General features: G+C 46.7%; 1 protein-coding gene and 1 long non-coding RNA gene across 58 annotated transcripts in view; both read right to left on the minus strand.

Annotated features, from left to right (window-relative positions):
- The window catches only part of LOC127918020 (polycomb protein suz12-A-like), a 40,420-nt gene that overhangs the window by 19,222 nt on the left and 5,948 nt on the right, over positions 1 to 15,250 (minus strand). For all 50 annotated transcript variants that reach the window (XR_008098464.1, XR_008098439.1, XR_008098427.1 and 47 more), the window contains exons 4-10: positions 13,289 to 13,357; positions 12,227 to 12,276; positions 9,806 to 9,891; positions 9,365 to 9,608; positions 5,728 to 5,827; positions 4,528 to 4,633; positions 67 to 250 (exon numbers count right to left, since the gene is read on the minus strand). Coding sequence is in view for 1 of the 50 variants with exons in the window: in XM_052501230.1 (XP_052357190.1) it covers positions 67 to 250; positions 4,528 to 4,633; positions 5,728 to 5,827; positions 9,365 to 9,608; positions 9,806 to 9,891; positions 12,227 to 12,276; positions 13,289 to 13,357 (839 nt within the window). In the remaining 49 variants the exon portion in view is untranslated. The remainder of the gene's footprint in view (positions 1 to 66; positions 251 to 4,527; positions 4,634 to 5,727; positions 5,828 to 9,364; positions 9,609 to 9,805; positions 9,892 to 12,226; positions 12,277 to 13,288; positions 13,358 to 15,250) is intronic.
- Positions 1,621 to 4,512, minus strand: LOC127918022 (uncharacterized). Of its 8 annotated transcripts, XR_008098478.1 has the most exons (4): positions 2,725 to 4,512; positions 2,204 to 2,436; positions 2,029 to 2,089; positions 1,621 to 1,742 (listed from the first exon to the last, which is right to left on the minus strand). It is a non-coding gene; the product is annotated as an uncharacterized LOC127918022 (long non-coding RNA). The 8 variants fall into 8 exon arrangements; XR_008098469.1 differs by having other exon boundaries at positions 2,029 to 2,436; XR_008098474.1 differs by lacking the exon at positions 1,621 to 1,742 and having other exon boundaries at positions 1,908 to 2,436; positions 2,725 to 4,002; positions 4,060 to 4,512.

The raw sequence follows: 15,250 nt of genomic DNA on the forward strand, positions 1-15,250 counted from the left end.
TAGTGAGCTTCTACAGATTACAACAGTCCGTATGTGTGCGCGTGCGTCGTCTGGCCCGTGTCTCACCTACGGTCTGAGTGGGTCTGAGGGAGCAGGGCTTAGGGTCGGAGGTCAGGCTGCTAGCGTCAGCGTTCCGTGTGGCGAGGGGTTTGGCCACAGGGGCCGTCGACCTATCACTGGGCTCGCCTGTCCAACGCAGTGTGAACTGGAGAGTAGGACCCTTGGAGAACGTCTCAAACGGAGGGAGGAGCTACAGAAAGTGGGGGAGGGAGAGAGAGAGACAAAGACATGAGTAAAGGGAAGTGCTGACCTCTTCCGGTCTGTTCAGAGAGGAAGACCAGGGGCCTGGGAGGAGGAATTACACACTAGTGATGCACACTATACAAAACTTCTGTACTTTTTTTGATACAATCATTTTTATTTTCGATACTTCCTGCCAAATGTATCTCTCGGATCAAATTTGTTTATCAACGCAGTCGATGTCCCCAACGGAGTACACCGTGCCTGTCGCCACTTAGCCTGTACTGGGAGTCTGGACTGCATCATGTTAGCTCTCCACTTAGCCTGTACTGTATCATGTTAGCTCTCCACTTAGCCTGTACTGGGAGTCTGGACTGTATCATGTTAGCTCTCCACTTAGCCTGTACTGTATCATGTTAGCTCTCCACTTAGCCTGTACTGTATCATGTTAGCTCTCCACTTAGCCTGTACTGGGAGTCTGACTGTATCATGAAAGTCCACTTAGCCTGTACTGTATCATGTTAGCTCTCCACTTAGCCTGTACTGTATCATGTTAGCTCTCCACTTAGCCTGTACTGTGAGTCTGGACTGTATCATGTTAGCTCCCCACTTAGCCTGTACTGTATCATGTTAGCTCCCCACTTAGCCTGGACTGTATCATGTTAGCTCCCCACTTAGCCTGGACTGTATCATGTTAGCTCCCCACTTAGCCTGGACTGTATCATGTTAGCTCCCCACTTAGCCTGGACTGTATCATGTTAGCTCCCCACTTAGCCTGGACTGTATCATGTTAGCTCCCCACTTAGCCTGGACTGTATCATGTTAGCTCCCCACTTAGCCTGGACTGTATCATGTTAGCTCCCCACTTAGCCTGGACTGTATCATGTTAGCTCCCCACTTAGCCTGGACTGTATCATGTTAGCTCCCCACTTAGCCTGGACTGTATCATGTTAGCTCCCCACTTAGCCTGGACTGTATCATGTTAGCTCCCCACTTAGCCTGGACTGTATCATGTTAGCTCTCCACTAAGCCTGGACTGTATCATGTTTAAATGTAACAATACTGAACTTCTAAGATCCCTAACTAATGAACAGAGTAGCTGAGTTCATCTGACTGGATCAGGAGCCTAACTATTGAACAGAGTAGCTGAGTTCATCTGACTGGATCAGGAGCCTAACTATTGAACAGAGTATCTGACTGGATCAGGAGCCATTCTGGGACTTGTTAATATACCTTTTATTTATTTACATTTTTTATTGAACTTTATTTAACGAGGCAAGTCAGTTAAAGAACAACTTCTTATTTACAATGAGGGCCTACCAAAAGGCAAATGGCCTCCTGCGGGGACGAGGGCTGGGATTAAAAATTATACACACACACACACACACACATGTATATAAAAATATAGGACCAAACACACATCACAACCGTACATAAAGAGAGACCTAAGACAACAACATAGCATGGCAGCAGCACATGACAACACAACAGCACATAGAGACCTAAGACAACAACATAGCATGGCAGCAGCACATGACAACACAACAGTACATAAAGACCTAAGACAACAACATAGCATGGCAGCAGCACATGACAACACAACAGCACATAGAGACCTAAGACAACAACATAGCATGGCAGCAGCACATGACAACACAACAGTACATAAAGAGAGACCTAAGACAACATAGCATGGCAGCAGCACATGACAACACAACAGTACATAGAGACCGAAGACAACAACATAGCATGGCAGCAGCACATGACAACACAACAGTACATAGAGACCTAAGACAACAACATAGCATGGCAACAGCACATGACAACACAACAGTACATAAAGAGAGACCTAAGACAACAACATAGCATGGCAGCAGCACATGACAACACAACAGCACATAGAGACCTAAGACAACAACATAGCATGGCAGCAGCACATGACAACACAACGGCACATAGAGACCTAAGACAACAACATAGCATGGCAGCAGCACATGACAACACAACAGTACATAGAGACCTAAGACAACAACATAGCATGGCAGCAGCACATGACAACACAACGGCACATAGAGACCTAAGACAACAACATAGCATGGCAGTAGCACATGACAACACAACAGTACATAAAGAGAGACCTAAGACAACATAGCATGGCAACAGCACATGACAACACAACAGTACATAAAGAGAGACCTAAGACAACATAGCATGGCAGCAGCACATGACAACACAACACTACATAAAGACCTAAGACAACAACATAGCATGGCAGCAGCACATGACAACACAACAGTACATAGAGACCTAAGACAACAACATAGCATGGCAGTAGCACATGACAACACAACAGTACATAAAGAGAGACCTAAGACAACATAGCATGGCAACAGCACATGACAACACAACAGTACATAAAGAGAGACCTAAGACAACATAGCATGGCAGCAGCACATGACAACACAACAGTACATAAAGAGAGACCTAAGACAACAACATAGCATGGCAGCAGCACATGACAACACAACAGTACATAAAGAGAGACCTAAGACAACAACATAGCATGGCAGCAGCACATGACAACACAACAGTACATAAAGAGAGACCTAAGACAACAACATAGCATGGCAGCAGCACATGACAACACAACAGTACATAAAGAGAGACCTAAGACAACAACATAGCATGGCAGCAGCACATGACAACACAACAGTACATAGAGACCTAAGACAACAACATAGCATGGCAGCAGCACATGACAACACAACAGTACATAGAGACCTAAGACAACAACATAGCATGGCAGCAGCACATGACAACACAACAGTACATAGAGACCTAAGACAACAACATAGCATGGCAGCAGCACATGACAACACAACAGTACATAGAGACCTAAGACAACAACATAGCATGGCAGCAGCACATGACAACACAACAGTACATAGAGACCTAAGACAACAACATAGCATGGCAGCAGCACATGACAACACAACAGTACATAGAGACCTAAGACAACAACATAGCATGGCAGCAGCACATGACAACACAACAGTACATAGAGACCTAAGACAACAACATAGCATGGCAGCAGCACATGACAACACAACAGTACATAGAGACCTAAGACAACAACATAGCATGGCAGCAGCACATGACAACACAACAGCACATAGAGACCTAAGACAACAACATAGCATGGCAGCAGCACATGACAACACAACAGTACATAGAGACCTAAGACAACAACATAGCATGGCAGCAGCACATGACAACACAACAGTACCTAGAGAGAGACCTAAGACAACAACATAGCATGGCAGTAGCACATGACAACACAACAGCACCTAGAGAGAGACCTAAGACAACAACATAGCATGGCAGTAGCACATGACAACACAACAGCACCTAGAGAGAGACCTAAGACAACAACATAGCATGGCAGTAGCACATGACAACACAACAGCACATAGAGACCTAAGACAACAACATAGCATGGCAGTAGCACATGACAACACAACAGCACCTAGAGACCTAAGACAACAACATAGCATGGCAGCAGCACATGACAACACAACAGCACCTAGAGACCTAAGACAACAACATAGCATGGCAGTAGCACATGACAACACAACAGCACATAGAGACCTAAGACAACAACATAGCATGGCAGTAGCACATGACAACACAACAGCACCTAGAGACCTAAGACAACAACATAGCATGGCAGCAGCACATGACAACACAACAGCACCTAGAGACCTAAGACAACAACATAGCATGGCAGTAGCACATGACAACACAACAGTACATAGAGACCTAAGACAACAACATAGCATGGCAGTAGCACATGACAACACAACAGCACATAGAGACCTAAGACAACAACATAGCATGGCAGTAGCACATGACAACACAACAGTACATAGAGACCTAAGACAACAACATAGCATGGCAGTAGCACATGACAACACAACAGCACATAGAGACCTAAGACAACATAGCATGGCAGCAGCACATGACAACACAACAGCACATAAAGAGAGACCTAAGACAACAACATAGCATGGCAGTAGCACATGACAACACAACAGCACATAGAGACCTAAGACAACATAGCATGGCAGCAGCACATGACAACACAACAGTACATAAAGAGAGACCTAAGACAACAACATAGCATGGCAGTAGCACATGACAACACAGGTATTGTTTTGGTATGGAGTAACGTGATACTAAACCTGGTTTCCAAGTCCAAATTGTGGTCTGGTGACAACACACACGTACCTTTCCATCCAGGTTCGTTTCCCAGGTGGCTCTCTTCTTGTTGACAGGACAGTCCACCATCTGCTGCATAGACACCTCATACTCTCCATCTAACAACTGCAGACGCCTACACACACACACACACACACACACACACACACACACACACACACACACACACAGATAGAGGCCATCCAACAACTGCAGACGCCCGAAAGGTCTTCTAGAGCTTCAGATCGATGATGCAGAGTGAGTCGGTTTTTGTGAAGAAAGGTGATTTCGAGACGGCCAACTGCAATGCAGTTGTTGTGGGACAAGCCCCACAGTCCCCCGGAGACGAGGGACAAGCCCCACAGTCCCCCGGAGACGAGGGACAAGCCCCACAGTCCCCCAGAGACGCGGGACAAGCCCCACAGTCCCCCGGAGACGCGGGACAAGCCCCACAGTGCCCCGGAGACGCGGGACAAGCCCCACAGTCCCCCGGAGACGCGGGACAAGCCCCACAGTCCCCCGGAGACGCGGGACAAGCCCCACAGTCCCCCGGAGACGCGGGACAAGCCCCACAGTCCCCCGGAGACGCGGGACAAGCCCCACAGTCCCCCGGAGACGCGGGACAAGCCCCACAGTCCCCCGGAGACGCGGGACAAGCCCCACAGTCCCCCGGAGACGCGGGACAAGCCCCACAGTCCCCCGGAGACGCGGGACAAGCCCCACAGTCCCCGGAGACGCGGGACAAGCCCCACAGTCCCCCGGAGACGCGGGACAAGCCCCACAGTCCCCCGGAGACGCGGGACAAGCCCCACAGTCCCCCGGAGACGCGGGACAAGCCCCACAGTCCCCCGGAGACGCGGGACAAGCCCCACAGTCCCCCGGAGACGCGGGACAAGCCCCACAGTCCCCCGGAGACGCGGGACAAGCCCCACAGTCCCCCGGAGACGCGGGACAAGCCCCACAGTCCCCCGGAGACGAGGGACAAGCCCCACAGTCCCCCGGAGACGAGGGACAAGCCCCACAGTCCCCCGGAGACGCGGGACAAGCCCCAGAGTCCCCCGGAGACAAGTGCAGCATATGAGAGTGAGAATGGGTTAGGGAAAATAAGAACTTGAATGGGAATCAAATAGTTGGTTCCCAGAAAGTCCTCAAGTATAGTAAGACATAGCTCTCTCTGTGTGTGTGTGTGTGTGTGTGTGTGTGTGTGTGTGTGTGTGTGTGTGTGTGTACCTGTTCTTATCAAACACAGTCATCTGAGCTACGAACGTCGTTTCTCCAACTTCTTCTTGTCTGACGGTGGAGCCTCTCTTCTTCCTGTTACACACATCCTCTGTACCAATACAAGACTGGGGTTAACACACACACACACCCTCTGTTCCAATACAAGACTGGGGTTAACACACACACACACACCCTCTGTTCCAATACAAGACTGGGGTTAACACACACACACACACCCTCTGTTCCAATACAAGACTGGGGTTAACACACACACACACCCTCTGTTCCAATACAAGACTGGGGTTAACACACACACACACACCCTCTGTTCCAATACAAGACTGGGGTTAACACACACACACCCCCTCTGTTCCAATACAAGACTGGGGTTACACACACACACACCCTCTGTTCCAATACAAGACTGGGGTTAACACACACACACACACCCTCTGTTCCAATACAAGACTGGGGTTAACACACACACACACCCTCTGTTCCAATACAAGACTGGGGTTAACACACACACACACCCTCTGTTCCAATACAAGACTGGGGTTAACACACACACACACCCTCTGTTCCAATACAAGACTGGGGTTAACACACACACACCCCTCTGTTCCAATACAAGACTGGGGTTAACACACACACACACCCTCTGTTCCAATACAAGACTGGGGTTAACACACACACACACCCTCTGTTCCAATACAAGACTGGGGTTAACACACACACACACACACACACATCCTCTGTTCCAATACAAGACTGGGGTTAACACACACACACACATCCTCTGTACCAATACAAGACTGGGGTTAACACACACACACATCCTCTGTACCAATACAAGACTGGGGTTAACACACACACACACCCTCTGTTCCAATACAAGACTGGGGTTAACACACACACACACACACACACCCTCTGTTCCAATACAAGACTGGGGTTAACACACACACACACACACCCTCTGTTCCAATACAAGACTGGGGTTAACACACACACACACACACACCCTCTGTTCCAATACAAGACTGGGGTTAACACACACACACACACACACACCCTCTGTTCCAATACAAGACTGGGGTTAACACACACACACACACCCCCTCTGTTCCAATACAAGACTGGGGTTAACACACACACACACACACCCTCTGTTCCAATACAAGACTGGGGTTAACACACACACACACACACCCTCTGTTCCAATACAAGACTGGGGTTAACACACACACACACACACACACACACACACACACACCCTCTGTACCAATACAAGACTGGGGTTAACACACACACACACACCCTCTGTACCAATACAAGACTGGGGTTAACACACACACCCTCTGTTCCAATACAAGACTGGGGTTAACACACACACACACATCCTCTGTACCAATACAAGACGGGGTTAACACACACACACACACCCTCTGTTCCAATACAAGACCGGGGTTAACACACACACACACACACACCCTCTGTACCAATACAAGACTGGGGTTAACACACACACACATCCTCTGTACCAATACAAGACTGGGGTTAACACACACACACACATCCTCTGTACCAATACAAGACTGGGGTTAACACACACACACACACACACCCTCTGTTCCAATACAAGACTGGGGTTAACACACACACACACATCCTCTGTACCAATACAAGACTGGGGTTAACACACACACACACATCCTCTGTACCAATACAAGACTGGGGTTAACACACACACACACACCCTCTGTTCCAATACAAGACTGGGGTTAACACACACACACACACACACACACACACACACACACACACACACACACACACACACACACACACACACACACACACACACACACACACACACACACACACACACACACACACACACACACACCCTCTGTTCCAATACAAGACTGGGGTTAACACACACACACATCCTCTGTACCAATACAAGACTGGGGTTAACACACACACATCCTCTGTACCAATACAAGACTGGGGTTAACACACACACACATCCTCTGTACCAATACAAGACTGGGGTTAACACACACACACATCCTCTGTACCAATACAAGACTGGGGTTAACACACACACACATCCTCTGTACCAATACAAGACTGGGGTTAACACACACACACACATCCTCTGTACCAATACAAGACTGGGGTTAACACACACACACACATCCTCTGTACCAATACAAGACTGGGGTTAACACACACATCCTCTGTACCAATACAAGACTGGGGTTAACACACACACACACATCCTCTGTACCAATACAAGACTGGGGTTAACACACACACACACCCTCTGTTCCAATACAAGACTGGGGTTAACACACACACACACATCCTCTGTACCAATACAAGACTGGGGTTAACACACACACACACACACTCTCTGTTCCAATACAAGACTGGGGTTACACACACACACACACACACTCTCTGTACCAATACAAGACTGGGGTTAACACACACACACACACACACATCCTCTGTACCAAATCAAGACTGGGGTTAACACACATCCTCTGTACCAATACAAGACTGGGGTTAACACACACACACATCCTCTGTACCAATACAAGACTGGGGTTAACACACACACACATCCTCTGTACCAATACAAGACTGGGGTTAACACACACACACACCCTCTGTTCCAATACAAGACTGGGGTTAACACACACACACACACCCTCTGTTCCAATACAAGACTGGGGTTAACACACACACACACATCCTCTGTACCAATACAAGACTGGGGTTAACACACACACACACACATCCTCTGTACCAATACAAGACTGGGGTTAACACACACACACACACACACACACACACACACACACACACACACACACACACACACACACACACACACACACACACTCTGTTCCAATACAAGACTGGGGTTAACACACACACACACTCTCTGTACCAATACAAGACTGGGGTTAACACACACACACACACACACACACACACACACACACACACTCTCTGTACCAATACAAGACTGGGTTAACACACACACACACACACACACACACACACACACACACACACACACACACACACACACACACACACTCTGTTCCAATACAAGACTGGGGTTAACACACACACATCCTCTGTACCAATACAAGACTGGGGTTAACACACACACACACACACCCTCTGTTCCAATACAAGACTGGGGTTAACACACACACATCCTCTGTACCAATACAAGACTGGGGTTAACACACACACACACACACTCTCTGTACCAATACAAGACTGGGGTTAACACACACACACACACACACCCTCTGTTCCAATACAAGACTGGGGTTAACACACACACACACACACACACACACACACACACACACACACACACACACACACACATCCTCTGTACCAATACAAGACTGGGGTTAACACACACACACTCTCTGTACCAATACAAGACTGGGGTTAACACACACACACACACACATCCTCTGTACCAATACAAGACTGGGGTTAACACACACACACACACACACATCCTCTGTACCAAATCAAGACTGGGGTTAACACACACACACACCATCTACCCTAGTGACATGTAGTTTAACTCCAGCACTAAGCCTACCTATATTCTCATTGGTCTGTCCATTGACCAGTCCGTTGTGCTGCGTCCTGCCTGGTCCAGACACTCTGAACAACAGGGAGTAGGACTTAACCGTGTGGCCGTTGCTGGCATCAAACTCACTACTGGACACCACCAGAGAAGGACAGGAGCCCGGCTTGGGCTGACTGCTGGGAGTGCTGCTGTCTGGGTTCAGAGGCACCTGTTTCTTCCCTGTAGGAACCTGCTTCACTGGACAGCTCACATCCTGGGGGTGGGAGAGAACAGGGGAGTGGAAATGTGTATGGGAGAGTGGGGAGAAAAGAGAGAAAAGAGGATGAGAGAGATAGAGGATGAGAGAGATAGAGGGGTAAAATGAGAGAAGATGTGAGCGAGCGCGCGCACACACACACACACACACTTATATTTTTGTCACTTAGCAGACGCTCTCACTCTCTCTCTTACCTTCCTCTTCTTGTGACAGACTTTAACCAGCAGCACCTCTAGAGAAACAGAGTTCTGCTCATTCTCTGAGTCTACGGATGACTTCTCTGTAGAGGGGGATAAGAAGACAGTAACCGTCAGGATTAGAGGGGAATGAGAGGGGAATAAGAAGACAGTAACCGTCAGGATGAGAGGGGAATAAGGAGACAGTAACCGTCAGGATTAGAGGGGAATAAGAAGACAGTAACCGTCAGGATGAGAGGGGAATAAGAAGACAGTAACTGTCAGGATGAGAGGGGAATAAGAAGACAGTAACTGTCAGGATGAGAGGGGAATAAGAAGACAGTAACTGTCAGGATGAGAGGGGAATGAGAAGACAGTAACTGTCAGGATGAGAGGGGAATAAGAAGACAGTAACTGTCAGGATGAGAGGGGAATAAGAAGACAGTAACTGTCAGGATGAGAGGGGAATAAGAAGACAGTAACTGTCAGGATGAGAGGGGAATAAGAAGACAGTAACTGTCAGGATTAGAGGGGAATAAGAAGACAGTAACTGTCAGGATGAGAGGGGAATGAGAGGGGAATGAGAGGGGAATGAGAGGGGAATGAGAAGACAGTAACTGTCAGGATGAGAGGGGAATAAGAAGACAGTAACTGTCAGGATGAGAGGGGAATGAGAGGGGAATGAGAAGACAGTAACCGTCAGGATGAGAGGGGAATGAGAAGACAGTAACCGTCAGGATGAGAGGGGAATGAGAAGACAGTAACCGTCAGGATGAGAGGGGAATGAGAAGACAGTAACCGTCAGGATGAGAGGGGAATGAGAAGACAGTAACCGTCAGGATGAGAGGGGAATGAGAAGACAGTAACCGTCAGGATGAGAGGGGAATGAGAAGACAGTAACCGTCAGGATGAGAGGGGAATGAGAAGACAGTAACCGTCAGGATGAGAGGGGAATGAGAAGACAGTAACCGTCAGGATGAGACGGGAATGAGAAGACAGTAACCGTCAGGATGAGACGGGAATGAGAAGACAGTAACCGTCAGGATGAGAGGGGAATGAGAAGACAGTAACCGTCAGGATGAGAGGGGAATAAGAAGACAGTAACCGTCAGGATTAGAGGGGAATAAGAAGACCGTAACCGTCAGGATGAGAGGGGAATGAGAAGACAGTAACCGTCAGGATGAGAGGGGAATGAGAAGACAGTAACCGTCAGGATGAGAGGGGAATGAGAAGACAGTAACCGTCAGGATGAGAGGGGAATGAGAGGGGAATAAGAAGACAGTAACCGTCAGGATGAGAGGGGAATGAGAAGACAGTAACCGTCAGGATGAGAGGGGAATGAGAAGACAGTAACCGTCAGGATGAGAGGGGAATGAGAGGGGAATAAGAAGACAGTAACCGTCAGGATGAGAGGGGAATGAGAGGGGAATAAGAAGACAGTAACCGTCAGGATGAGAGGGGAATGAGAGGGGAATAAGAAGACAGTAACCGTCAGGATGAGAGGGGAATGAGAAGACAGTAACCGTCAGGATGAGAGGGGAATGAGAAGACAGTAACCGTCAGGATTTAAACAAATAACGTGCATGTGATATGATTACATTTATATTTGCCATCGTCCCTGCAAACAAGTTAAACACTTACCGACCATCATCCCTACAAACATCAAGTTAAACACTTACCGACCATCATCCCTACAAACATCAAGTTAAACACTTACCGACCATCATCCCTCCACACATCAAGTTAAACACTTACCGACCATCATCCCTACAAACATCAAGTTAAACACTTACCGACCATCATCCCTACAAACATCAAGTTAAACACTTACCGACCATCATCCCTACAAACATCAAGTTAAACACTTACCGACCATCATCCCTACAAACATCAAGTTAAACACTTACCGACCATCATCCCTACAAACATCAAGTTAAACACTTACCGACCATCATCCCTACAAACATCAAGTTAAACACTTACCGACCATCATCCCTACAAACATCAAGTTAAACACTTACCGACCATCATCCCTACAAACATCAAGTTAAACACTTACCGACCATCATCCCTACACACATCAAGTTAAACACTTACCGACCATCATCCCTACACACATCAAGTTAAACACTTACCGACCATCATCCCTACAAACATCAAGTTAAACACTTACCGACCATCATCCCTACAAACATCAAGTTAAACACTTACCGACCATCATCCCTACAAACATCAAGTTAAACACTTACCGACCATCATCCCTACAAACATCAAGTTAAACACTTACCGACCATCATCCCTACACACATCAAGTTAAACACTTACCGACCATCATCCCTACAAACATCAAGTTAAACACTTACCGACCATCATCCCTACAAATAAAGGTAAAAAAAAAATAAAAAAATAAAAAATAAAAACATCAAGTTAAACACTTACCGACTTTATGAAAGAACCCAGTGAAGGTGAGTTGCAGGTGTGAAGCCAGGCTGGGGACAGAGTTATACAAGAGTTACCAAAAAGACCTTAGATGTCATTCTTTCAGGTGTGAATGGATTCATTCAGGACTATGGATATCAAGGACTTAAAGTAATAGTCCACTCAAAAACGATATTCTGGTATTCTACTCATTGATACAGGACATTCGCCTGGAGAACTTTCAACAAGGAAAGTGTAGCAGGCCACATCATCCCTGTATCAACAGTGGACTAATGGAAAAAGACCAGAGCTGTGTTCGAATACCCATACTGACATACTGTATACTACCTACTTAATGAGTACCCATACTAACATACTGTATACTACCTACTTAATGAGTACCCATACTAACATACTGTATACTTCCTACTTAATGAGTACCCATACTAACATACTGTATACTGCCTATTTAATGAGTACCCATACTAACATACTGTATACTACCTACTGAATGAGTACCCATACTAACATATTGTATACTACCTACTTAATGAGTACCCATACTAACATACTGTATACTACCTACTTAATGAGTACCCATACTAACATACTGTATACTACATACTTAATGAATAGATACTGTTTTTTACAGTATACTAAAATGAACTAATAGTATCCTTTCAGTTGAGCGTACTAGCTCTTCGCCTGTCTGCAGGAAGTTGATTCTGTTGCTATGCAACCTCTTGCCAGCTTGTTAGCATTACAAATAACTAGCTAGACATGTTACGACTTCGGGTGTGTTCATAAATTCAAATCTGGACTGCCAGAGTTGTGTTGTCAGATTGACCTTTTGTAAATTCAGAGCGTTGTCAGATTGTAAATTCAGAGTGTTTGGCTCTCAAAGTGTTAACCCTAGTGGGTTAACTGCCTGTTCAGGGGCAGAACGACAGATTGTCAGCTTGGGGATTTGAATTTGCAACCTTCTGGTTACTAGTCCAACGCTCTCACCACTAGGCTACCCAGCCGCCCCAGTTAGTGTGGTTAGTATCGGAACACAGCTCTGGAAGATAATGGTCTGTTTACCTGTGTGCCTTCTGCTCAGCCCTCTTCTTCTCCACTCTGTACAGCAGGTGATCCACCCTGGAGGACTTCCTGACACCCCCCCCCAGAGAACCCCCCCAGGGTTAATAGACAGGACACACTGGGGATTTACACTGCATCTCTGAGGCTGTGTCCTCCTCCTCCTCCTCCACACTTGTGTTGCATACTCCCCATCAAGGATTTAACCACGCTGGAAAAGTGCCCCACCCACTGCCCCACCCACTGCTCCTACAACCATCCAATGATGTTAAATTCATGACAGGAAGTGTGACAGTGGTCAGAGCTCAGTGTCTGTACAGTAACATGCTATACATGACGTCAGAGCTCAGTGTCTGTACAGTAACATGCTATACATGATGTCAGAGCTCAGTGGCTGTTCAGTAACATGCTATACATGATAGCAGAGCTCAGTGGCTGTTCAGTAACATGCTATACATGACGTCAGAGCTCAGTGTCTGTACAGTAACATGCTATACATGACATCAGAGCTCAGTGTCTGTTCAGTAACATGCTATACATGACGTCAGAGCTCAGTGTCTGTTCAGTAACATGCTATACATGACGTCAGAGCTCAGTGTCTGTACAGTAACATGCTATACATGACGTCAGAGCTCAGTGTCTGTACAGTAACATGCTATACATGACGTCAGAGCTCAGTGTCTGTTCAGTAACATGCTATACATGACGTCAGAGCTCAGTGGCTGTTCAGTAACATGCTATACATGACATCAGAGCTCAGTGTCTGTTCAGTAACATGCTATACATGACGTCAGAGCTCAGTGTCTGTACAGTAACATGCTATACATGACGTCAGAGCTCAGTGGCTGTTCAGTAACATGCTATACATGACGTCAGAGCTCAGTGTCTGTACAGTAACATGCTATACATGACATCAGAGCTCAGTGTCTGTTCAGTAACATGCTATACATGACGTCAGAGCTCAGTGTCTGTTCAGTAACATGCTATACATGACGTCAGAGCTCAGTGGCTGTTCAGTAACATGCTATACATGACGTCAGAGCTCAGTGTCTGTACAGTAACATGCTATACATGACATCAGAGCTCAGTGTCTGTTCAGTAACATGCTATACATGACATCAGAGCTCAGTGTCTGTTCAGTAACATGCTATACATAACATCAGAGCTCAGTGTCTGTTCAGTAACATGCTATACATGACATCAGAGCTCAGTGTCTGTACAGTAACATGCTATACATGATGTCAGAGCTCAGTGTCTGTTCAGTAACATGCTATACATGACGTCAGAGCTCAGTGTCTGTACAGTAACATGCTATACATGACGTCAGAGCTCAGTGTCTGTACAGTAACATGCTATACATGATGTCAGAGCTCAGTGTCTGTTCAGTAACATGCTATACATGATGTCAGAGCTCAGTGTCTGTACAGTAACATGCTATACATGACGTCAGAGCTCAGTGGCTGTTCAGTAACATGCTATACATGACGTCAGAGCTCAGTGTCTGTACAGTAACATGCTATACATGACGTCAGAGCTCAGTGTCTGTACAGTAACATACTATACATGACGTCAGAGCTCAGTGTCTGTACAGTAACATACTATACATGACGTCAGAGCTCAGTGGCTGTACAGTAACATGCTATACATGACGTCAGAGCTCAGTGTCTGTACAGTAACATGCTATACATGACGTCAGAGCTCAGTGTCTGTACAGTAACATGCTATACATGATGTCAGAGCTCAGTGTCTGTTCAGTAACATGCTATACATGACGCCAGAGCTCAGTGGCTGTTCAGTAACATGCTATACATGACGTCAGAGCTCAGTGTCTGTACAGTAACATGCTATACATGATGTCAGAGCTCAGTGTCTGTTCAGTAACATGCTATACATGACGTCAGAGCTCAGTGTCTGTTCAGTAACATGCTATACATGACGCCAGAGCTCAGTGTCTGTTCAGTAACA

This window comes from Oncorhynchus keta, unplaced genomic scaffold (assembly GCF_023373465.1).
Source record: "Oncorhynchus keta strain PuntledgeMale-10-30-2019 unplaced genomic scaffold, Oket_V2 Un_contig_1279_pilon_pilon, whole genome shotgun sequence".
Taxonomy (NCBI): domain Eukaryota; kingdom Metazoa; phylum Chordata; class Actinopteri; order Salmoniformes; family Salmonidae; genus Oncorhynchus; species Oncorhynchus keta.